Source organism: Leguminivora glycinivorella, chromosome Z, assembly GCF_023078275.1.
Source record: "Leguminivora glycinivorella isolate SPB_JAAS2020 chromosome Z, LegGlyc_1.1, whole genome shotgun sequence".
Taxonomy (NCBI): domain Eukaryota; kingdom Metazoa; phylum Arthropoda; class Insecta; order Lepidoptera; family Tortricidae; genus Leguminivora; species Leguminivora glycinivorella.
Window position 1 is genome coordinate 7,294,786 of NC_062998.1, and position 26,898 is coordinate 7,321,683.

General features: G+C 38.9%; 1 protein-coding gene and 1 long non-coding RNA gene across 5 annotated transcripts in view; one reads left to right on the forward strand and one right to left on the reverse strand.

Moving 5' to 3' along the window:
- The first annotated feature begins 10,251 nt into the window (after positions 1-10,251).
- The window catches only part of LOC125241383 (retinal homeobox protein Rx3-like), a 30,330-nt gene continuing 13,683 nt past the window's right edge, over positions 10,252-26,898 (forward strand). For all 4 annotated transcript variants that reach the window (XM_048149843.1, XM_048149844.1, XM_048149845.1 and 1 more), the window contains exon 1: positions 10,252-10,458. In XM_048149843.1, coding sequence (XP_048005800.1) covers positions 10,443-10,458 — 16 coding nt within the window. In that variant the 5' untranslated portion in view covers positions 10,252-10,442. The remainder of the gene's footprint in view (positions 10,459-26,898) is intronic.
- Positions 17,436-18,151, reverse strand: LOC125241384. Its single transcript, XR_007178737.1, has 2 exons — positions 18,046-18,151; positions 17,436-17,653 (listed from the first exon to the last, which is right to left on the reverse strand). It is a non-coding gene; the product is annotated as an uncharacterized LOC125241384 (long non-coding RNA).

Below are 26,898 nucleotides of genomic sequence, written 5' to 3' on the forward strand. Positions count from 1 at the left end.
AAATGGACCAGTTTCATTTGGCCCCCAGTCGAGATTTGCCCCGCTGTACCTTACTTTCAAAGCGTAATTGAATTATATCAAAAAATCCTAATTAAATTTTCCATGTTAAAACAACCATTAATAACAGCAACTATTTTAAACTCGTAATAATGATGTTACACATCGATCCATCATTTCGCGTAACGGTCGATCGTGGTGTTCTAAATTCGAATGGAAATCGAGCGGCGCGCGCTGATGGATGGGGTGGTTGAGTGGGGGTAATTGCGCAGGCGCCACGGATGCGTGAGGTTAGTTTTTAAAAGAATAGCTTGCTTGTAAAGCTATGTTCTAGCACAGGGGGGTTACCATGAAGCTTATATACTGAAGCCCTTTCAGTTTAGATTGAGAGAGAGGGACGGAGCTATAGGGTATTAGGGTGAAATAAAGAAGACCGTTCAAACTTTTCATTGACTTTTGAGGTCATAATGGACAACTTTTATTATGGGACCAATGCTGAAATCGCGGAAAAAAAAATTGGCTGTTCCATAGAAATGAGCGGCGTCATGACAGTCGAAACGTAAAGCAGCCAAATTTTTTTTTCGCGATTTCAGCATTAGTCACATAGTAAAACTTGTTCATTATGACCTCAAAAGTCACTATGCAAAGTTTGAATGGTCCTTCTTATTTCACCGTGTATAACTGGTATATCTTGTAACCCATTCTCTCGACCTAAGCAAAACGGCTTTAGTATTACTTACTTCATGGTATAATAAAGAGGCCTATGGTTTATATGGCTACTTCCTGCTTCTCGCTGAAAGTACCGCCAACCTGCTCTCGGTTATCACAGTTACCCCAGCCTGTCAACAGCGGTGACGCGACCAGTCGAATGTATGGCCTGTCTTATGTCGCGCTTAGACCAATGTCGTGGCTCACCAGTCGACCTGTCTTATGTCACTCATACAAGCATGGTACGTCAACAACACAGTTTATTACCTGTACATAAAGGTGTGTATACATATTTTTGGCACTTTGATACACAGCTTAGACTTTGCCTACACGAGCTTAGACTGTGTGCGTAGGAACGCGCCTCTTTCATATACTCGTATTTGATCGACATTGTCCGAGGTGTGTCAATACAGTTCCGTAAAACAACTATGGGCTGTTCAGTACAAATTGTGTGAATTTTTCTCCTGAATTTACAAATGTCTATAGGTAAGTACCTTGAACGAAGATAAACGAGTAAATTTTGTATCAGAAATATGTCAAAAAATTGAGACTCTCAGGTGGGTGGTTGACTTTTTTTGCTCAACAATCATAGCCAAAGCAAGTCCCACTAATTTGACTACAGTGTGGCTACCCTACAGTCGGAAGTGATGACAAATGTCCCTGTTCACGCATTATTGGCCGCATCCTACTACAAGACCACACGGTGACAGCGAAAAAACGAGAGGCAGGTTTTTTTTTTTTTTGTGAAAAAATGTGTTGACGTTGCTGCAAAAATATATCCTTTCTTATGATTAATCATTAGTTAAGAGTTATTAGTAAGTATACGAGTAGGTATAATGTTTCTTTATTCGTATGCCAAAATACAATATCTCGTATAAGATACAGTGGGGCAAATCTCGACTGGGGGCAATTGTAACTAGTCCATTTTTTCCATGATTACACTATGATGTTGAGTTCTATGTATCCATCACTGAACACGCCTACCATATATAACCGGTGGACACTCTATTTAATAATGCAAACATTGTAAAACATGGAAAAAATGGACCAGTTACATTTGCCCTCCAGTCGAGATTTGCCCCGCTGTACTTAGGACATAAAATTATAACAGGGCAATTGCTAGATCCACTGACTGGGAGACATTATTATCAAGGGTGAAGTATTCAAAGCTCGTTGGTCTGAAGCATTCAAAGCTCTTTATGCAGAGGGTAGACTCTGGATGGAGCAAAAAGCTAGGGAAGCTAGGCAAAAGACAACTCCAAATTATAACGGGGGTGTTCACAGGCCATTACGGGGTCAAAGGAATTTTGGCCAAGATGGGACACGCCGACAACACTGATTGTCGCATGTGTGGCGAAGAGGAAGAGACCGTCAGACATTTAATGTGTGAATGTCACGCCCTCGCCAGACAAAGAATGAAGAACTTTGGAGCAGGCTACCTGGCACCGAAGGACTTCAGAGAGCTACTCATCCGTGTAAGAATATAATATGTAATATGTGTATCCGTGTATAATCTGTGTAAGAATGTCCTATAATAATATTTATTTATTTATTTATTTACTCATGAGCCTCATCATCCGATACGTGGAGATGGTCGAGAAGCTCCTGAATAGCTGAAGGATCTTAGGATCGTAGGGGGTAATTGCACAAAAGATCCCGATGGGTCGAAGTGCATCCGTAAGGGCCCCCGCAGATTTAAGATAAGATAAGGGTGAAGTAAACTGGATTCGCCTGTAGCCTATTTCCCCACAATGACAATAGGTTAGTTTCCTATACTCAAAATAAAATATTTTATGCACCACGAAATAAAGCACCACATAATTAGAAGAAATATATGGACAGTAGTTATGTTTAAACATAATTTATATTTAATAAGTCAAAGAGAAAGATATAAAGTAAATGAAATGACCGTGACGTCACTCCTCAGTATTTCATAGTAATTCCATATTAGCAAGTTGTTTTGACAGTTATTAAAAAGAAGCTGATTTGACTAGTAGGAAACTAGCCTATTGTATCCGGACAGTGACAATTCGCCGTGCATTGCCTGTTCAATGAAGCAGATTTAAGTAATAATGTATCAAGCAAGAAATAGGCACATAATTTAGTTATTGGGCATTGGGAAATAATTAAAGTCTACGCTAATATTATCTATCAAACTAAAGTTGAGGGTAATAGTGAAACAGACGGTGGATTTCTAAATTAGGTACAGTCAGCCAATTGGAACCCTAGGCCACTGTAGAACTATGTCATAGTGACGTTATAAATCAGATTGTAAGATTAAAATGTCTTACTGCTTGTCATTTTGACAGCCTAAGGTTCCAATAGGTTGACTGTTAACTTCTTTCGAACCAACTGAATCATGACCCACCATAAGCTCATTTTGCCAAACCGTCTTAATGTAAGTACTTAAATTGAAATTCGTTTGCAGATAGGGTTTCCTTGGTGACGAACTTGCTATCATCTTATTAGACACTGACATGTGTGTAGTGACATAATTTAGTTAGTATTTAAAACGACCTAAGTGCATTATAAGCGATAGACCTTACAGGTTTGAAAGATTCAAACGAATTACCTATCTGCCAAGTGGGTTGAATCAGTTCGTTCGTTAGTACCAAAGAGGATCAAGTATTGTAGAGAGTTACTGTCAAAGTAAAATATGTAATCACAGTGCATAGACTGCCATCTCTCGACACAAGCTTAAAACTTTTAAACCTCAGTTTTGACAATTTGGCCCATATTATTAGCTTGATATGCGTTAAAATGTCAAATATTAATATTAGCGCCAACTAGTCGAGCGTCCCCCAAAGGTGTAACGCCATCTAGGCCACCGTACCTTTTTCTATATATGGTTCTGAGGTACGTTTTTTTCTTAGACTGTAGCTGTCTATACGGAGTTACATATGTCTTTCATAGTACAAAGAAATTTTAGCAAGCAGAAAATATATTTTTGACATTGACCTGAGAATTTATATGGCGGGGTAAGATCAAAATATACCTAACCAAGTTCATAAAAGTCATCTTATTAAAATTATTGGCTAACTACACAAACAAAACAAAAGCTCACGTCGTCCGACTTTACAGAACGTCTTAATTTAACCAAAACCGCCTTTGAAAACATTAAAGCCAAACAAAAAACCGGAAAAAAACGGCGTTCTAAATTCAAATTGTAGCAAGCGCGCAAAAGTGTCATGGCGGCGATGGCGGCCATAATTGAGGTTGACAGTCGTCGGCGTGTCAGCTCGTTTGCGGTGCGCGTGCGACGGTTCCGTTGTCACTGCTTGACGAGAAATGGTGAGTGCTTTTTGGGATGAGTTAGGACTCATAAAGTCTTTCATTTTTATAGTAGGCACGTCGGTTGCAAAAAACATAAGGCTGGTGGTAAGCTTTTTAAATAGCTTATGGACGTTTGCGACTCTAGAGATGTAAACTTACTCACCGGCAAGGACATCACACTATGAGTAGGGTCTAATGGTAGTTGGCTGCATTTTAACTACTAGCAGGAGTTTCATAATATGACGGTATTTATAATAGCGTTTCCATCTTAAGGAGATGGCAGCCTAAAGTCCAGTTGATCTTACCATAAATAGATCGCTCACTGCTCAGGCCCCGTAGCCGAATGGCATTTCTGCGACGCGAAACGCCACCGAAACGCCGCAGAAATGTAGTCTGGCTCTGTCGCGCCAATACGCAAGAGCGATAGAGATAGATAGCTACGAAAGAGATATTATCGTGAGCCTTTGTGCATTCGGCTACGCACACTGGCCTGAAAAGCATAATTGATAAATTGTAAATCGTAGACAAAGTTTAAGCAAAAAATGTTTTTTTTTTCAGTGGGCCGATTTTTGAGTCTCACGGCGTTCGAATTCAGAAAATTGTCACTGAAAATAATAGGCAATTCACCGTTTTCAACCGGTATTTTAGTGACAGTGAGACTCAAAAATCGGCCCCCAGGTTTCCCTCGTTCGGTACGCAATAGGAATAGCACTCAGGGCAAATGTTTTAACAAACCTAACGCAATTACCAACTCTATGTTCAAGGAATAAGAACCCACGCAGCACATCATTTTGTAAATCTTGTCGTTTAATAATAGGTAATACGAATAGACGTCGTAATTTAATTTAGAACTTGTAATGCTGATAGAATTATAGGACTAGGAATTACCAGTATATTTTAATACGTGATTTATTTTAATATAAAATAATTTATATTATAGGACATTCTTAAACATAGATTGACTGTCCTACGGCAGACACGGCCTTCTGGCTTGCGTTGTGACTACTGATACAACAATATATATAATATAATACATACATATTTGTATACCTACCAGTGGCGACGCGTGAAAATTTTTGTTGGTAAAGTCTAGGCTTGTGCCGTTTCGTTCGTTGATCGGAGCGCTCCGATCTCGTTCAGTCGCTCACACGAACTAGTTCGCTCTTTTAGGTCTTTTGCTCATTTAGTTCAGCCAGACCAGCGACCGTTGCGGTCGGAAAGATCAGAACGAATGGGATCGAATAGTGTCAAAATGATACGAATAGTCCACAGATAGTAACATTCCGGGCCGAAAGGTTGTAAGTAACCGAAGTTTAATATGAAAACTTGACTTTTTTTGTTGCTCTGCTAAGTAGCTCTCACTCTCGGTCGGCGCAGTCACACATTCGTTCTCGATCCAAACCGCTCGCGTTCGCCGATCCTGTACTGAACTAAATGAGCAAAGACCGATTCTCAGAGCACGGAAAGATTCAGTTCATTTCGGTCATTGATGGGATTTTATTCCTAACAGTTCATAGTTCGTGAACGACACAAGCCTAGTAAAGTCGGAGGGGTTTTTGGGATCTGTTTTGTATGGACTTCTACAGATACTGCAGAACTTTAGGGAACCCGTTGGGAATCGAGTTGTATCGATGCTACGCCACTGACACCTACATAGAAGACACCCATGTCTCAGCACCAAATATCTGTGCTCATCACACAAATAAATACTCCTACCGAGATTCTAACCCAGGACCGTCGGTTTAGCAAGCAAGGTTACTGATCCACTAGGCCAGATCGGTCCCCTAAGGTCTTCTTGGGTATTCCACAATTAAAATGGCCACGGAACTCTTAAAAATAAGGGCTCAACAACATGTCATAGACATGTGCACCATAGTCGCTGACTTGCGGTGCGACAGCGACATATCGACGCACGCTCCATCGTGAAAACTTGCGGTGCCGTACCAGGGAAACCCAGCGTCTTGCGAATTTCCCTTAGACTTGAACTGACTTTACTGCCGAAGCAGTCGAAACTTCGAATGAATCGTTGTAAAGCATGCTTCTTTATTAGTTCCTTTTCGCTAGGTACACGAATACTTAGTATTGATCTTATTTTGTGGGTTTTAAGGAAAATCTTATAGGGTCAAATAAGTTTCAACGCTGACTGGGACCCGCGAAACACTATAGAGGGGGCAGGCCGTTCGGGCAGACAAAATAGGACATGGCGGGATTTTTTTTATACCACGTCGGTGGCAAACAGGTATACGGCCCGCCTGATGGAAAGCGGTCACCGTAACCTATGGACGCATGCAACTCTTATATCTTATATCTGCGTTATTGAACTAGTCTAAGAAGACTTACTATAATTTCAGAGTGTCTGACTGTGGGGTGTTCGTTTTTACGGCGCGGGTAATTCGCTGCGACAGCGCTATTCTGGGCGAGCATACAGCATACGTTGTTGCTGTTTGTTTCATTATTTCTGTATTCTAGTTGTATTAACAAGTATCAAAGACATATATAACTCCGTATAGACAGATAAAGTCTAAGAAAAAAACGTACCTCAGTACCGTACAAAAAAAGGTACGGTGGCCAAGACGGCGTTACACCTTTGGGGTACGCTCAGCTAGATGGCGCTAATATTAATATTTGACATTTTAACACATATCAAGCTAAGAATATGGGCCAAATTGTCAAAACGGAGGTTCAAAAGTTTTAAGCCTGTGTCAATAGATGGCAGTCTATGCACTGTGATTACACATTTTACTTCGACAGTAACTCTCTATAATACTCTATCCTCTTATTTGCAAGTATGTATGTATTAAGTAAATTAAAACAAAAATTGGCTACGACTGGATTCGCCAGTGGACCATTCCTTGGGTCTGGTACAGTCAACCAATCGGAACCCTAGGCCACTCTACAACCATGTCAAAATGACAAGCAGTACAGGTGACCATTATGAGATTTCTGAAAAAAATTATGAAATCTTGTGTTATTTTACTATATTAGACAATTTTGGACAATCTGATTTATAACGTCACTATGACATAGTTCTACAGTGGCCTAGTGTTCCAATTGGTTGATGCTATACAAACGGTATAGGTATTATAAATATAATTTACACTATTGTATTTCAATGTGTTGCGATTTTTTAATCGGTGTACAATTCTGCACATTGTCGTGTTTAAGAAAATCCGTTTCGATTTGTATCCTAAAATGATTTTCTCACATCAGCCAATTTGCAGAAAATTTGCGTGTGTTACGGACATTGGTAGACTTTGATAAAAAATAAGTGTTTTTGATGATGTGGCTGTTTCTGAGGTTTGAATCCCACCCCCAATACAAACGCACTATATTTCATGTGTTGCGATTTTTTCGGTGTACAATTCTGCACATTGTCGTAGAAAAAGATCCTCTCACCCCTCTTTTAAAATAAGAAATAAATACAAATTATCATACGTACTAAATTAACAAAATAATTTCATCGAATCAAAGCTCATTATAAGATTACAAATTAAATTATAACAACATAAAACAAACAAGGTGTTCATATTGAAACTCATAGTATGAACCCAGTAGATCAACTCATAATGATTTCTATTTATCACATCTAATTCGATAAAGTTTGGCAATGTAGCCGACATTGCAGTCAGTATCGTTGTAGTCTGACGGGGCATTGCAGTCAGTAACGTTTCGACTGACGCGACGGTTTGGCATAGTATCGTGCATAGACATAGAAAAAAAATAGACGGGTGATTTTAAGATTTTTAAGCAGGATCTAAAAGGAATGAGCGATTTCTCATACATATAATGCGGCTCGATGCTGATAGATGTGACTTCACCCTCCGTCATCCTATACACTTTCAGCACATCTCGGACACTGGCGATCAAATATATGAAAGAGGCGCGTTCCTAGCACACATTCTAAGCTCGTGTAGGTGAACGCGTACCATGCTTGTGTGAGTGAGATGTGACAGGTCGACTGTTGGCGTTTTTGACAGGCGGTAACTGTGAGGTAACCGAGAGGGGGTGGGCGTCACTTTCAGCGGGGAGCGGGAATGGCCATACTGTACGATAGTACTCTTTATTATACTGTGCTTTCAGCTACTTTGCTCAATCTTCAATCAGTAGGTACTGTAGTACAATCGTCACCAAGACAGGTTACATATGGTCGCAAAAATATCTGACAATGTGCGTAGCCGAATACACAAACGCTCACGATAATATCTCTTTCGTAGCTATCTCTATCGCTCTTGCGTATTGGCGCGACAGATCTAGACTGCTTTTCTGTCGGCGTCTGGCGTCGCAGAAATGCCATTCGGCTAGTGGGCCAGGCCCCGTAGCCGAATGGCATTTCTCCGACGCCAAACGAAAGCGATACGCCGCTGGCTCTGTCGCGCCAATACGCAAGCGCGATAGAGATAGATATCTACTAGCGCTTCGTTTCGTGAGCGTTTCGTGAGCGATTGTGCCATTCGGCTAGCCACCCAGATCTCATTTGTAGTGCCGTAAGAAAGTGTCACAATTTTTTGCGGCATTTGGAGGATATTTTATTGCAGGTGACTGACTGACTGTACAGTCACCGGCAAAAATAAGTGACGATTTCTGTACCTTGTCGCTTTTAGTCATTTGACAACTTCGTATGACATTTCAAACAAGATGTTAATGTGACAAGGTACTGAAATCATCACTTATTTTTGCCGGTGACTGTACCGCTTTTTCCTCTTTATGAAAATTATATAAATTATCGTTGAGCATCTGTGTCTGAGTCATCAGTCAGTTGAAAAGTGGTGCCATGCTGCCGTCACATACCCGTCATCTAGCGGTTTCTATATACGATCTATGGTACCGTGCACTCTACGAATAGATGCTACGCAAGCTACGCGCTGTTGATATGACGGCATGCTTGGGTCGCTTGGCTAGATTTTTGTGTTGTGCACTTATTTTAGATTTTTCAGGTTTCTTCAGGAGCTCTGCTTTTATTGATAAGAAAAATACATATTTTTATTTTTATCCGTTAAGTAACTATAACTACCTACCATATTTAGTAACGGAAAGGGAAATGGAAAGAAAACATGGGAAAATTTCCAGACCCATTTGAAAGAATAAGAGCAGAGAAAACACAATAAGTCTTTTTTTTATTTATTTCTAAAAACAATACAAAGATGCTTACTACTACAATTTCGCCAACCCAAAGTAAAGTAGGTAAGGTACAGCGGGGGCAGCGGGGCAAATCTCGACTGGGGGGCAAATGTAACTGGTCCATTTTTCCATGTTTTACAATGTTTGCATTATTAAATAGAGTGTCCACCGGTTATATATGGTAGGCTTGTTTAGTGGATACATGTAGAACTCAATATCATAGTGTAGTAATGGAACAAATGGATCAGTTACAATTGCCCCCCAGTCGATATTTGCCCCGATGTAAGTATCTTACTTAAATTAACAATTGCCAAAAAAATACACTGTAAAACTTTACCTACCAGCACAGCTGCTAGCTGGTCATTACAGACCAGTTTATATGGTTAACTGTGGATTCAGTTTCAATGTTTACGAATTTTACGAGTAAGTAGGTATTTACTGAGGAACTGAAACAACATGGTAAAGTTAGAACTGTAGGTATGTAAAAAATGTAACTGCATTCTAACATGACACATTGAAGTCAATTTAAAGCGATCCGCTACTACTTATTAATACTGGCTGGAAACTTTAATAATTAGTGAAAAAGAAGTTTCAATTTCGTGAAAAACATTTCGGAAACTAATAAAGACGACGGAAACCAGACGCAGACCAGATTTTACACACCATTGACTTGCTTCTAATTTAGACACTCGTAAAAATTCAATTTCCACATCCGCGCCACAAAAACATAAACTTTTCAGAACCAATCACATAACAACTTAATTCAAATTAACTGTTCAGCATCCATAAATAATAGACGTTGACGTGTCAATTATTACTCCAAATCGCTTCCCGCTCAAAATTAAAAAAAAAACATGGGCGGGTCTATAGCAAGCCACGCCTTGAGGTTTAAACCGATTTTGAAATAAGAACAGCTCGCGGCGCTGTTCTAGAACCAATTTAAATTAAGAAACATACGGTTGGTTTTCCGATTACTAAACGAAAATTTAAAAGCTTCAATGAATAGCCCATATTGCTTTGAGTTAAGGTGCATTTGGTTTTCGATTGCTTGTGGGTGTGTTCAGGTTGATGTTCGCGGGATATTTTTTCTCCCGCACATGTTTTGGCCTTGGCGTCCAAACCCAACAGCCAGAACCGGGCAAGGACTCAATTAGTTCACACATTAGTAAGAAAGTTAGAATAATTAAATTATTTAAAGTAATTCGATAAGCTAGTGGATTAATAACAATTATTTGCGAGTGGCGGTCTAAATTTAAGCAATGTTGACAGTGCGCGTTAAATATACTAAACTTCTTGGCTAGATTAAATTTCGTTTATTTAAATTTGTTATTTTCGACGTAATTGAAATGGACCAGAGTAAAGGTGAGTGTTTCAGTTTTACGTAATTCCGTATTTATTATATTATGAGTGTATGTTTCCTTTTATTACAGTTTTATAATTTTATTTTGTTGTCCGACTGCTTTTTCGTTAAATATTATTTGTAATTTTGTTTAATATTTTTTGATGTTGAAAGTTAAGTAGCTTATTGCAACTTCAGAATACCTTACCTTACTAGATTAAGTTTATGAATTGCAAAAATCGTGGATGGAAGGAATAATTTTCTAGTTAAGAGAAAGAAAGAACAACATTTTGCAAATATGACGCGCTGGCGCCGGTTATAAGTATTTGTGATTCCAAAAATGATGCTTGTTTTGAAGTTGAAATACACTAATTATATTGTAGGTACCGTAGCTACCTGCTATAGTCCGTTAACGTTTAAAATGTCGGACGTCCTAGCGAAACCAATCAAATCGCTAACAAGTGAAGGGATATTTACAAAAACAACATAACTGCTTAGAGCGGTTGACACTTTTAGAACAACATTTTTGATCGTGACAGGTGTCAACCAGTGTAGTCAGTTATGTTGTTTTTGTAAACATCCCTTCAAGTTTCCTTCAACTGATCACTTTGAGTTGGATTTTTTAAATCAAGTAATTAGTATGGTTATTTCTAAAACGATTTGATTGGTTAAAGTTGTGGCAAGGCCAATGAAGAATTATTTTAAATTCCTTACCTGCGGTTAGTTACCGCAAAAAATCCTGGTCTAAATTAAATCGAAATACGGAGGCAATTTGGAAATTATTACAATATTAACACACAGCTTTTAAGGGTAACCAATTAAGTAAATAGTTAAATACTTAAGTTAACTACTTAGAAATAAGTGATCAGATTAAATTGAAGAGTACCTATATGTAGTTAAATGCACTTTTTCGTTACCTGCAACTTACTTAAATAATTTATTATTTAATTCTTTTAGTGGTTGTACATTTTTGAATTGGTCACTCATCGTTAATTCCTTCTAACATTTCCTCAAGGTTGAAATGGAAGACCATATAACATAAGTCCATCTCTATCATTGTATATTACTGAACTCTGTAACTGTGTCTCTTTTGTTTCCTTTATGTACACTATAGTTAAATACTTACGTTACCTACTTAGAAATAAGTGATCAGACTAAATTGAAGAATCGAACTGTTTGTTGACCGGATAGAAGTGTTAAAGTTTTTCAAATAATAGCGATTATAAACTTAAGTTTCGTTTATAATCATCATCAACATATCAGCCCTTTATCGCCCACTGCTGAGCATAGGCCTCTCTTCTAGTGCGCCACTTGTCCCGGTCCAGGGCTAATCTCATCCAGTTGTGACCCGCAATTTTCCGGATGTCATCCACCCAGCGAGCTAACGGATGCCAAGCGCTTCTTACATCTGTGAGCGGCCACCGTTCTGTTAACATTTTAGTCCATCTGCCATCACTCTGCCTAGCAACATTGTACACTCATATTAGTCACTCATATGAGATCAGAATGATATTTTTACTGTGTATTCTTTGACTTGGGCCGAAAGACTCAAAATGTAGAAAATATATCTAGGTATATTTAATGTTTATATCATTAAAATCCCCAGTATGTAGCAAATTGGCATGATCTATTTACTTAAATGTTGTTATCCGGTTATCTAATTATTATATCAAAAAATTGCTTTGCTGCTTCGCGAATTATTTTTGCTGGCCTATCGTATATTATTTCTTCTACTGTATTAATAAGTTTAATAACATAAGGACGGGTAGTCTATCTCGCGGCGACATACTCTCGCGGCAATCGTGTGCTAACCATACTGATTATTACTTTTGAAACGTTAGTATTTAATATTATGTCTTTCCAAGAAGATTCATATATTTGTTTTCTAATCTTTAAACCCCATCATTACCATTTTAACACATTCGTGGATACGTGTGCAGCAGCAGCCAGGCCCCGTAGCCGAATGGCATTTTTCCGACGCGAAACGAAAACGAAACGCCGCGAAAGGTAGTCTGGCTCTGCCACGCCAATACGCAAGAGCGATAGAGATAGATATCTACGAGCGTTTCGTTTCGTGAGCGTCTCGTGAGCGTTTGTGCATTCGGCTACGCACGTTGTACTAATATGTACTCTGTGCCCTCTGTGGCTATAGCATACGCGTAGTCTAGTCATTTGTTTCCTTTGGTCTATGACAGATGACGTCACTAGACGTCCGTGAACGTGTTATGGGATGAAATTTTAAAAATGGCTTGTGAAATGTGAAGTCAAATGGATGAAGTAAAAATGAAAATGAAAGCGAAAAATGTTAATTGTAGGTAATAACGCTAATTTCATGAACACACAATTTGAGAATTTCATCTCAAGTAAAAAGAAGCAACCGTGACCACCTTAAGCGCAAATTGATGCACAAAACTGACACCAAATACCTACGTCGGATCGTAAAAAAAAAACAGTTCTTTACCATCATTTAAAAAAAAACATGCAAAACGGTTCACATAGACGGTGACGCCCCCTATTAATTTCTACTCTTAGTCGATCTTATTTGTAAAATTTGGACAATTTTGAATACTGAAACTGGTAAATTTATAATACGTATATCTTGTACTATAAGCTTCTCAGACTACATTTTTATTATAAGGTTTTGAAAAAGAGTAAGTAAACGAGGCTAAGACGAGTTGAATTTTTTACAGAAATGACCTAAAATTAAGTGACAATTTCTTTGAAAATCTACATCACATTGAAATTATTTTCGTACAAAATTAATCCGCAACGTTTACTAAAATTGCTCTTATTCCTTAGTGATTAAGATTATAAATTTCTATTATATATTTTTGGCAATTTTTTGAAAACGAGCCTTCACCGTTACAATTATTACCACTTTTGGACATTTTCTCATATTTTGTTAGACCAAGTAGTAAAAGTCCTATAATATGTTATATATTTGTAAACTACTCGCAAAACCCTTTAATTTGATACCACACACGGTATGATTAAGCGCTCGGTTGCGATTTCACTATTTTTCTAATGAAAGCCCTCTTAAAATGGAAGGAAAATAAAAAAGGTTTACAAGGTCAGTTTTTATAGCCTATTTCATTGCAACTTTGAGAAAAGCACTAAGTATATACATGCTTCGCAGTGAAAAGGGCTTACAGAGTTCGTATCACTATTCGGATTATACCTCTACTCAGGCTGAAGCCCTTCTTTCCCGGCATCTGACGTAATGTATTATTTTTATAAGTCACTAGGTTTTGCCCGCGGCTTCTAGAAAGACACAAAATGTAGCCTATGTCACTCTCCATCCCTTCAACTATCTCCACCTCAAAAATCACGTCAATTCGTCGCTCCGTTTTTCCGTGAAAGGTGGACAAACAAACAGACACACACACTTTCGTATTTATAATATATGGATTACTCATTACGTATGTGTGATGGGATAGAGGGAGTAAGTGGATCTGGATCATCCATACTAATATTATAAACGGGAAAGTGTGTGTGTCTGTTTGTTTGTCCGTCTTTCATGGCAAAACGGAGCGACGAATTGACGTGATTTTTTAAGTGGAGATAGTTGAAGGGATGGAGAGCGACATAGGCTACTTTTTGTCTCTTTCTAACGCGAGTGAAGCCGCGGGCAAAGGCTAGTACACTCATACATGGAAAAGTCTGTCTTACTTTAATAAAAGTACCAAGGTCTAATAAGAACCAAATAGCCAACCAGTGATCGCTTACCATCAGGCGACCTGTCTGCTCGTTCGTCTCCTATCCCATAAAAAAAAAAATTGCGTGACGTTCTGCAATGATAATAATGGCCCTTTAAAGTTTCGACATAGGCGAATAAAGTACTACTTTGCGCACTAATATTTCTTGAAAATAGCACCATACTCACTCTAAAATTAAAAAAAAAATCCTTGACGACTTTATCGAGTAATGTAGTCGTGTAGTACCTATTCTAAAACGTTGAAACCCATGGCACCAGTATGGCCACTCCCACTCCCCGCTGAAAGTGCCGCCCACCCCCTCTCGGTTACCTCACAGTTTACCGCATGTCAAAAACGCGAACAGTCGACCTGTCATATTTCACTCATACAAGCATAGTACGCGTTCACCTACACGAGCTTAGACTGTGTGCTATAGGAACGCGCCTCTTTCATAAATATTTGGTCGCCAGTGTCCGAGGTGTGCCCATGGCGGCGGCTAGCAGCTCAGATAAAACGATGAAGCAAGAACAGTGATTTCAACCAGTACCTAATTGAAATACTCCGTAACTACAGCGAAGTTTATTACAAAATCGTAAAGTATAAAAAACTTAGTAAATGTTTGTGCAATTTCAAAACTTTTCAACTTATTTTTGTGTCTGTAAAAACGTTGGCAACAAGAAATTCTGAATTCTTTGTGAAGTTGACATTTCATGGGCTTCTTTCATCGTTTAGTTGTTGTTATATAGAAAACAGTTTAATATAATAACCCAAAAGGGTAAATGAACTTTAAAAGTTCAATATTTCATGATTCTTTCTCATATTTTCCCGTACTTAACTATTATATTTTCATTATTTTTTTTATGACGACCGGTCTCGCGTAGTTAATTGTTAGTGACCCTAAATTCGTTTTAAAACATTAGATAGAGATAGAGATATTTATTTGCTTCCAAGTACACATAAAATTTACATTAAAATGATAACATGGACCCTAGTAGGGTATTGCAAAATCAGTTACAAGCTTAAAACTAGGTTACAGTATAATACTAGGTTAGTTAAATGTCGTCACAGTTTGGTATTAATACTAAACTTTATACATACTAAGCTTCTAACGACTTAGGTGAAAAACACGGTTATTAGCTATTACTTACAAAATATCTTCCATAAATTCCAGGGGGATGTTCGTTTGCAAAAATAGCGCACCTCAATCTGACTTCTGATATATATTGTATAGATCCCAGACATCCTATAAACAGATGTCGCCAAGCAGTTTTGTGGTAGGGAATTAAAAGAAAGGGCTTATTGAGTAGTTCACGAATATATACTTCATACTATAACATTTATTACACTTTCTCTATTTAAGACTTTTTTTAGAAAATTTACAAAAATGCTTCATTTTGTAGTTAACTTTAAACCACTGTAGATTAAGAACTAATGAGTATATTTTTATAATTATTATTTTAAATAACTAACAATAGTTCAATGTCTACGAACCAATAGTTCGTACAGTGAAAAAGTTGCATGGGGGAGCGGGGGGAGCAGTCAAAGATGGCGTGAGTTTAAATCTCGGTATAACGGCATGTATTTGTGTGATGAGCAAAAATATTTCTTCCTGAGTCATTGGTGTTTTCTATGTATTTGCTTTGTATTTTCTTAATACAAATTAGTTCCATAGGTCCTTCCGTCAGCAGCACACCGCACTCTCGTTGAGTTTTGGCAGCCTTAGTACGTTTTCACATTATCCGATCCGATATCAGATGTAGGACCAATATACCATACATTTAAGCCGCCATCTTGGATCTCTTAGAAATCCTTCCGACATCCGATATCGGATCGGATAATGTGAAAACGCACTTACTCACCGGCAGGAACTCAACACTATGAGTAGGGTCTAGTGCTATTTGGCTGGGGTCTTCTGTAAGGCGGAGGTACTTCCCCAGTCGGGCTCTGCTCTAGATACCAGCGAGATGATATCTACTGTTCCGTGCCCTACCACTACCACACTAAGCGGAATATCATTCGCTATGCCCTACCTCCTATAATTATATAAGTTTATCGTTGTTTTAATACCCACAACCACACCTCGGACACTGGCGATCAAATATATGAAAGAGGCGCGTTCCTAGCACATAGTCTAAGCTCGTGTAGGTGAACGCGTACTATGCTTGTATGGGTGAAATATGACAGATCGACTGTTCGCGTTTTTGACAGGCGGTAACTGTAACGTAACCGAGAGGGTGTGGGCGGCACTTTCAGCGGGGAACGGGAGTGGCCACACTGTACGATAGTACTCTTTATTATACTGTGCTTACTTGAACTAATTACCATGGGGCTCAGTCAATCTGTGTATAAAATGAACGTCCTATAATGTTTACGGAAACATTTTCTACAAGAAAAAATTTGACAGAACTTTGAACTGTTTCAAAAATGCCGTATTTTTCAATGAAAGACATATTTACTGGAACGCAAGGGTCGTTCAGACAAAAAGCGTAGTGTTGTACTGTTCGTATGCGCGTACGCATCGCCGCTCAGTATCGATTACACACGTGGTATCGCTTTTACGGTGGCTGCTCCTGCGCATGAACATGTTCAGATCACTGAATAATATTAATCTCGTTTTTACCATAAACCGCGCATTGACTACCAAAGGGCCCGTTTCTCGAAAGGTAACGACACTATGACCTTTAATGATGATATAAACGACGCAATAAGAGACATAATAATATGGCTAGAAATCAATGACCTTAACATTAATTTAAACAAAACCAAAGTGATACAATTTTTAACATGCAAAAGTAAGAAAATGAATTTGAAGGTAACCTATAATGACACTATAATTGAAGAAGTAGAGGCAGCTAAATTCTTAGGTATAACATTGGACAGTTTCTGTAATTGGAAAGCTCATATAGATGACCTGCGTATACGGCTGGATCGCTTTGTATATGTTCTAAATCGCGTGCGAAATGTAGTTTCGGAGGAAGCAGCTCTTACCGCATACCATGGTTATGTGGCATCCATATTGCGATACGGGCTCATACTATGGGGTAACTCAGTAGACGCAGATATTATATTTAAATTACAAAAAAAATGTATCCGAACTCTATGCGGAGCAGAATTTTTAGCGCCTTGTAAGTCTTTGTTTCAATCCAAACGTATACTGCCTCTTCCGTCACTTTATATTTTTGAAATGTGTATTTTTATTAAGAAACATATGTCGTTTTTTGAAATTATCACAACCAACTCCAAACGTGGAACACATAGAACTAAACGATAGGTATCTAGGGCAGTTCTGAGAAAGAAGTCTAGGCTACAAAGTGTTAAATCTATTTATTAGGACTATTTAGGGACGTGGGTCGTAGGCCTACGGTGGTGATGGCAAATGGATCGCAGCGTAGCTGAGCGTTACTGTCCTGGCGTCCTGGCGTCGGTAGTGGCGTGTGACGCGGCGTTCGACGCGAGTGGGCAGAGGCGTCCAGGCAGGGTGAAGGTTTGCGGGCGTGATAGTAGTGAGCCCGTCGAGTAGTCCCTGGAATTTTATTCCACTGTGTTAGGCTCCGAAGTCTTAATGTACCCGTGGATCGTCCCGCCACATTTACAAAGGCATTCTAGTACCTAGTTATTAAAACTAATTCAGTTTGTCTGTGGCGGTCGATAAATGATGATTCAGAACGGAGATGATTATGATTTAAAGGCATAAGCGTAAGGCTGCTATTGGCAAGGCGCGATAGTATGGAGGCTAGAAGGTTATGACTATACATAATAGGTATTAGGTATGCAATAAAGTTATGCCCATTAAAACTAAAAGGCTAAAGGTACAATGTACATATATAGTGCAATAGCATTCACAATGTATGGCTAGGTCACCAGCTTCGAAGCAGTGGAAACTTAAAACTAAGATAGGTATGTGTTCAAACTTACCCAAAGTGGGGGAATATATGCACTTGATTTGTAATGAAGTGTCGTAACAAACGAGATGCACCTTTTATAAATTAACTATGTGTTTTATGGTTTCATATAACTATTAAAAATTCACACATGACGATTCAAGGGCGCGGCCCATATCTGTGCACGAGCGACGTGCGCGCCGCGCTGCAGTTTGATCTCTTCTGAGGGCCGAGGCACCGTTATAACATGGCGCCGGCGATATCGCGTAAACAAGTACGCGGGATTGGAAAAGTCGATAGTATCGACAGTATCGACGTCGATACTTATCATTTCCTATTTATTTGTCATAACGACAAGATTAAATGTTGTAAATATATGAGAATATATTTATTTTAATTCTTATAATTTACTAAGAAATAATTAACGCTACAGTTACCCCGCTCCCTAGGGAAGGATTTTTGCTCACCTTAATTAAAAAATCCGATAGGTACACTAAACACTAAACTAAGCTCTATTTATATATGTATTTGTACTAAATTCATTTATTATCTTGAGCGTCTTACTAGTTTGAGGTCCTTAATATGCCAAGTGCCCAAATCTTTGCCGGACGTATCTTGCAAGTCGTAGACTAGAGGAGACCTTTTACGTACTATTTTACATTCTAAAAACTTCGGTGCCAACTTCTTGCTAAAATAATGGTCTTTATCACTTTGGTAATAGGTTTTTCTCCAAACTATGTCATTGACGTTGAATTCGGTTGGTAGGCGTCTTAAGTTGTAGCGAGAGGTGTTTTTTGCGTGAGCCTGCCAAAGACGAGTTTGGACTTCATCAAATATATTTGCCATGGGACCAACATTTTCGGCATAAATACTGCGAGGTAGAAAAATTACTTCATTGGAAAGGTCGTTATCTACGTAGTGCGAACCGCACGTTACTAACTCTCGCGCGTAAACAAGAAAGGAAGGCGTGAAATTAGTAACTTCGCTTCGTGAGTTATTGATAGCAAAGGTTATTTTTGGCAAGTTAACGTCCCAAGCTCTGTGGTCGTTTTCTATGAAAGTAGAAATACATGTAATTAAGGTACGGTTATGACGTTCCACCGTGTTTACCTGGGGAGTATAACGGGGGGTAAAGAAAACGTTGGGCACTTTATATTTTTTAAAAAACGAATCTAAGTTTTTACTTATAAACTGACTCCCGTTATCCAAGAACACTGTCTGAGGTACTCCATGAACAAGAAAGACCGAGTCTTCTAGATGTTTGATTACTGCTTCCGCGTTCGCTCGTCGTAGTGGGAATGCGAGGCAATATTTCGAAAAACAACACACTATTACGAGTAGAAATGTGTTCTGTTTTCTACTTGTAGGAAGAGGACCAATAAAGTCGATTGATATCATTTGGAAGGGTCGTGAGCATTGTTTAGGTCTGCCCATGACCCCTAACGTAGTATGGTTCGGTTGCTTGTGTGATAGACAAACAGAGCAACTCGAAACAACCTTAACTACGTCGGAATGCATACCCGGCCAGAAATATCGCAGGGCCAAACGGTGATAAGTTTTATGTATGCCCAAGTGGCCGGCAGTTGGGGTTGCATGATTATCATTGATTATTTGATCACGCAACTCACGTGGAACCACTTCTTTCCAGGCAAACTCCGACGTTAGTGAGCACTTATTTTTGAGAGTCTGTAAAGCACATTGTTATTAATAGTGAAGTTTGGAAGACTGGAGGGAGACGTGCGACAAGTGCTATATTTATTTATGTACCACGGATCAGTTGTACGCGAAAAGGGATTGGTCATTGTAATAGCAGCTACAGGCAAAGCGCGAGAAAGGGCGTCTGGTATGACATTATCCACGCCCCGACGATGTTTTATAATGAAGTTAAAGGTGGATAATCGAATACCCCAACGGGCCAGCCTCCCGGTTGGGTTATTGAGTGAAAGGAACCATTTTAAAGCTGCATGATCCGTATACACCGTAAAAGTCTGACCGTTATCAAGATAACAGCGCCAGTGCTCCAAAGCGACCAAGACGGCCAAGGTTTCCCTTTCCGTAATGCTATAATTACGCTCTGCGCCAGTCAAGGACTTACTCATATATGCTATGGGGTGTTCCTGACCATTAATCGTTTGACAGAGCATAGCGCCGATGCCGTAATTACTTGCATCTGTGTGTACCTCGAACGGAAGGTCATAATGAGGGCAAGCCAATACGGGGCAAGAGGTAAGTTTATTTTTAAGCTCTTCAAAAGCAGCATTAGCTTCTTCAGTCCAGGCAAAGGGAGACCCACCTTTTTTACCCGAGGTCAAGCTATTTAAGGGTCCAGCGATGGTGCTAAAATTCGGAACAAATCGGCGATACCATGAAGCGCTTCCTAAAAAGCTTTTTACGTCCTTCTTTGTAGTGGGTGTAGGGTAATTTCTAATTGCCTCCACTTTCTCGGGGTCAGTGCGTAGTCCTTCAGAGTCGACTACGTAACCAAGGTATTTTAAGCTGTCCCTAAAGAACTGTGTTTTTTCAAAATTTATTGTCAAGTTAGCTTGTTGAAGTTTGTTTAACACACGCGACAATAAGGCAACATGGCTTTCAAAACTATTACTTACGCAAATAATGTCGTCTAAATAACAGAATACCCTGAGCTCAAATTCGGGTCCAAATAGGGCATCGACCAGCCGCTGCTGGGTGGCAGGGGCATTAGTGAGGCCAAAAGCCATTGTTTTAAAGGAAAATGTCCCCCTATTTGGTACAAAAAAAGCAGTTTTGCAGCGATCTTCTGCAGCTATAGGTATTTGCCAGAAACTTTTGGACAAATCGATGCTCGTTAAATATTTCGCGTCTCTAAGATTGTCAAGGATCTCGGACATATACGGAAGACTGTAAGCGTCTTTAATTGTAACGGAATTAAGTTTCCGGCTATCAAGGCAAAACCTTGGCTTACCATTCTTTTTGTTGACTACTAGTACCGGGGATGACCAGGCACTTTCACAGGGTTCAATCACGTCCAGTTGTAGCATTTCGTCTACCTGTTCATTAATAATTTTAGTCTTTTCCGGAGACATACGGTAGTAACGTTGTCTTATAGGGGACGCATTACCTGTATGTATATGATGTTCTATCATCGCGGTTCGACCTAAACCTTTCTGCTCGTAAGATATAGCTTTAAATTTCTTTATTAAATCGTCAACAACTGAGCGCTGATTAGGATGTAAATGTTGATAGGATGTGATATGCTTAACTTCCTGGGGAATAGTGGGCTCAGAAACAGAATTAGAAGTTTCACTTATATTTAGAGAGGCAATATATTTCGGACATAAGTTAAACTTCCGCCAAAAATCTATACCTAATATAAAGTGCGTTTTGACAATGGGCATGACATATGCCTTAAGGATGTGATTCTGTCCCTCAAAATGAACGGGTAGATTTATATAACCAATACTTTCTAATTTGTGCCCACCAGCTGACTCCAAGTTAGTATCGTCAGGATTGAGTATTGTAAATTGCGAGAATATTGGATCATTGTGAAAACCATTACCGATAATCGTTACAGCGGCACCAGAATCCAATAGTCCCGAGATTTTTTTATTCTGTATTTTAACATCGATAAAAACCCTGTTATCGTTATTTAGTGTTTGTGATTGCAGAATTGAAGTTACTTTATAGACACGAAAAAATTCTTTATAAATTTCAACCAGTCGGTCCAGTCGTTAACTTCGGAGTAACTACAATTCTGCTTCATGCGTTTTTTTGTTCCTGTGTAGAGGAAGATAATTGTTTCTGACAGTCAGGGCAGTCGTGAAACTTAACTCCTGGGTGACCACAACGAAAACATACAATAACACGTTCTGCGGTGCAGTTCCTCAACGAGTGAGTGTCGACGCGACAGCGAGGGCAAAATTTCGGCCTAGCATTGATTGCATAAACTGGTGTAGCGGCAGCAACTGCGTCGACAGGTGTAATATTCGTAATAGTATTAGGCTTATTTGCGTAGTTAGAGAATCGAGACTTATAGTCGTAATTTTTTGCAAAAGGCTGTCTCTGTAAAAATGGTTTATTTGACGCGTTAGTAGAAGTAGAGGCGTGAGAGTAAGCAAAGTCCGGGGCTAGGGTCTCAGACGTGGCTTTGGGGGGCTCTCGATATTGAGCCATACGAGACTGAACATTTTCGTAGTTCTTACACACGGACTGCAATTGTTGTACATCTTTTATTTCCGAGCAAGAAGTGAGCACGTTGGCGTAGCAAGGACGAATATTGTGAAGCAATATCTGTAACTTTTCTTCTTCCGGCAGAGGTTTATCAAGCTGTGAAAACATGCCCGACATTATTGAAAGGTAGATTGTAATATTTTCCCGCGGGCCCTGTGTACGTGCCTTGATTTCGTCCTTGAAGCGATAATCATAGTTCGGAGCACTGAAGGCCTCCTTGAGCCTAACACAGACATCTTCCCATGAATCAACTTGATCTCTTATACTTCTAAACCAATGTAGGGCATCATCGGTGAATATCTCGGTTGCGAAAGATAAAACTTTGCTTGAGGATAGCGACCTGGCCTTGATAAAATCAGATGCACTGCGGATGAAGGACCTTACGCACGTTTTTCCATTAAATTTTAGTTTTGACAACTCCGAGGACAAACCACGCTCACAATTTACCGTAATGAGGCTCGGAGTATCTTCAGAAGTGGAACCCGCAGCAATAGTATCAAAGTTGTTTAAGGCTGATTTGCAAGTTTGGAATAGTTTAAAGCATTCGTTGCACGCGGTTAATGAATCCGGCTGAGATGAGCAATCGATCCGGTTCAAGCGATGGAAAATGTGATTCATTGTATTTTTAGTTCGAGCTAAAAGGTTTTTGTCAAAGTTTTCATTTAAACACTTTATGTTTTTAGCTATTTTTGACAAGCTTTCCTCCACTGCCGCTGCATCTACTGCAGGATCAAATGGTGACAATAAAATATCATCAGAAGGATAAAGCCGCACGAGTTTCGTAATTTGTTTACGTAAATCCATCACATTATCAGCGGGGGATTCCCCTCTAATCTCTACTTCATACGCAAGCTCCGCCTTTTGGAGTGACATGAATTTTATTTCCGATGTCATGATGTAGAATGTATTTTACAACGTTTGGGTAAGTTTGCACACGTATAATTATTAGGGTTATTCTAAACTACTCCGTTCTGTTACAGAGAGAGCGAAAGTGAAAGTAGTGACTTGTTTTTATTAATATAAAATAAGATAGAAGGAAGTAGGAGAAAAAGAAAATAAATCGTATAGCACCGAAAGATAAGATAAGAAAATGGATGGTGATAAAGAGAAAAAACAAATTACAGAAAGGCAAAATAAAATGCAACTAGTGTCTAAAGTATTGTTACAAAATATCGGTTTTATCGATATCGATAACTGCCGTGTCCAATCTCTAGACCCAAGTTGTTAAGCACAATTTAAAATAAAAAACAAGACTTCACAAAACAACACGCACACAAAACAAACTACTCAACGATCCAAAATACCACAGAAACCACGATACCAAGTTGAAGGCGCCACTTGTAGCGATAGGTATCTAGGGCAGTTCTGAGAAAGAAGTCTAGGCTACAAAGTGTTAAATCTATTTATTAGGACTATTTAGGGACGTGGGTCGTAGGCCTACGGTGGTGATGGCAAATGGATCGCAGCGTAGCTGAGCGTTACTGTCCTGGCGTCCTGGCGTCGGTAGTGGCGTGTGACGCGGCGTTCGACGCGAGTGGGCAGAGGCGTCCAGGCAGGGTGAAGGTTTGCGGGCGTGATAGTAGTGAGCCCGTCGAGTAGTCCCTGGAATTTAATTCCACTGTGTTAGGCTCCGAAGTCTTAATGTACCCGTGGATCGTCCCGCCACATTTACAAAGGCATTCTAGTACCTAGTTATTAAAACTAATTCAGTTTGTCTGTGGCGGTCGATAAATGATGATTCAGAACGGAGATGATTATGATTTAAAGGCATAAGCGTAAGGCTGCTATTGGCAAGGCGCGATAGTATGGAGGCTAGAAGGTTATGACTATACATAATAGGTATTAGGTATGCAATAAAGTTATGCCCATTAAAACTAAAAGGCTAAAGGTACAATGTACATATATAGTGCAATAGCATTCACAATGTATGGCTAGGTCACCAGCTTCGAAGCAGTGGAAACTTAAAACTAAGATAGGTATGTGTTCAAACTTACCCAAACTTACTAGTTCAAAAATGAATAGTACCTACATCGAGCGAAAGAATTCTCAGCCTTAACAACACAACTACTCCACACGAGATGGCGCGCATTTCGCCGCAAAAACTCAAATAGTGTATTTTTCTATTCGTTTTAGCCTTGACCTGTGTCGCCATCTAGTGTTTGCAATAAATAGTACTTACATCGACCGAAAGAATTCTGTCTTAACAGTACAACTACTGCACACGAGATGGCGCGCAAAGAAAAACGCATGAAAACTCGAAAATTCGCGTTTTCCCGGACCTAAGGATAAGTTAGACCGATTTTTCACCCCCAAAAACCCCCACATAACAAATTTCAGCGAAATCGTTAGAGCGGTTTCCGAATTCGTCAGTGTAAATAAATATATAAATAAATAAATAAATAAATATACAAGAATTGCTCGTTTAAAAGTATAAGATTGCTTTTACCTATGACTAAATTAACTAAGGTTGACTGGAAGAGATCCCATTAAGGGATAAGTCCGCCTACATTGTATATTACTGACTCTGTAACTGTGTCTCTTTTGTTTCCTTTATGTACAATAAAGCTTATACATACATACATACATACTAAATTAGCGTTATCCAGGAAAAACGTTTACTGTATGGCTATCAAATTATTCAATATCCTATCTGATGACATTAAAGAATTACACCCATTGGTTTTCAAAAAGACATTGTTTAATCATTTAATTGAAAATTGTTATTACTCCATTGATGAATATGTAATAAATTGTAAATTATAATCAATTATTTAATACTAATTATTTATTGTAAATTCAAATTAAATGTTTATATATAATTAATTTATTGTCACTGTTGCGAGCTATGCTGTTTTGGAAATGTTTTATGTACAGAACTGCATGAATAATTATAGTGCGTAAGACTAGTATACATCTTGTATATAGTAGTTAGTTACGTTTTGTTAGTTCATAAGTAAACAATATTTGTACGCCTGTCGGGGCAAAACAAGAATCGTGCTGTGGATATTCTTTTTGAACACCTAAATATGTAAATACGCTTGTTTTATGCAAATAAAATAATCATTCATTCATTCATTCATTAATTCATTCATTCAAGGTACAAGCCTTGTATTACAAGTGCGCGAACTGTCAAATCGTATGGGTTGTCATGGAAACACACTTGTAATACAAGGCTTGTACCTTTCGAGAAACGGGCCCCTGCCCGTCGGACGGCACGGTCTGTCAGCTATTTATTTTTAAGTTTGGCGTGTCTGTCTGTCTGTGTGTGTCTGTCTGTGGCATGGTAGCTCCCGGACGGATGAACCGATTCAGTTTTTTTTTTGTTTGAAAGCTGAGTTAGTCGGGAGGGTTCTTAGCCATGTTTCATGAAAATCGGTCCACAATGTCGGGGGTTTTTTCAAAATTTTAATTTTGTGGTTAGGTTATTGCCAGACTATAATGCGGTAAATGTCACCGGTAAAAACATTACCTTAAACAGATTTAAAAAAAAGTTTAAGCGCGGAAATTAAATAAAAATATATGTTTGCTCGGATTTATCAAATATTTTATCTGGAGCTTTTTTAAATTTCAATATTAAGTAGTTCGGACAAAAGTGATGTGGATTTAAAGTGTAGATACGCCTCGGGAATTGCGAGCGGAGGCAGAACTGAGTAATAGATTTAGATATGAGTAACTTACTGCCCCCGAAATCCAAAGTAAGATACACGACGGCGTATGAAAATTTCTTAAGACGATACGGTAGGGGTCAATTCTCCATACAAACGCTCTCGACTATTTCCTCCCTGGTTTTTGAAGATAGAGCAATGATTTTTTCAACACAGATTGTTATTATTTTTATCTGTGTCGGACCGTTTTGATTTTTTTTTTGATATTCTGCTTTTTAAAGACTCTAGAGCCAATCAAAAATTTCCAAAAACGGCCTTTTTCATTGTGGCGCAAAAAAAGGTGTGATACTCAAGATTGGTAACAATTAACCAAAAAAGCTAAACGGTCCGACATCATAGATTATTTCATTGTTATTCAGATTCTCAAATTTCGTTCCGATTGATTAAGTTTTGAAAGAGGAAAGAGTCGGGAGCGGAACCTCGATTTTAAAGATTTTTTTGAAATATCTTTTGACTGAGTTGTTCTCAAGAATCTTATATACAATGGATGTTGCACGCCGAACATTACTTTGAAGCCAGAAAATTTGACCTTGAATTACGTCACGCCGGTCTTGCATCTCTTTCTTTAGGGTGTCCATGATTAAGCATACATTAGGGATATCCCGCGGAATTTGACGTATTACATCTCTCGACACAGGCTTAAAACCTTTGAACCTCCGTTTTGACAATATTCTCAGCTTGATATGATATTGATATGTGTTAAAATGTCAAATATTAATATTAGCGCCATCTATCTGAGCGTACCTACCCCAAAGGTGTATCGCCATCTAGCTCACCGTACCTTTTTCTGTATGGTTTTGAGGTAAGTTTTTTTCTTAGACTTTATCTGTCTATACGGAGTTACATAAGTATTTGTCTTTTACTAACTGACACCTGTGTTTATTAAAGCATGCAATGGAATATATATTTTAGTGTTTTGGTCATCACAATAATATTTTGGTAGTAACTACTGGGAAAACTAATCCCAGTAGCTATCAACCCCCGGTGTGGTAATTAACAATGTGGGGGAAATCCCA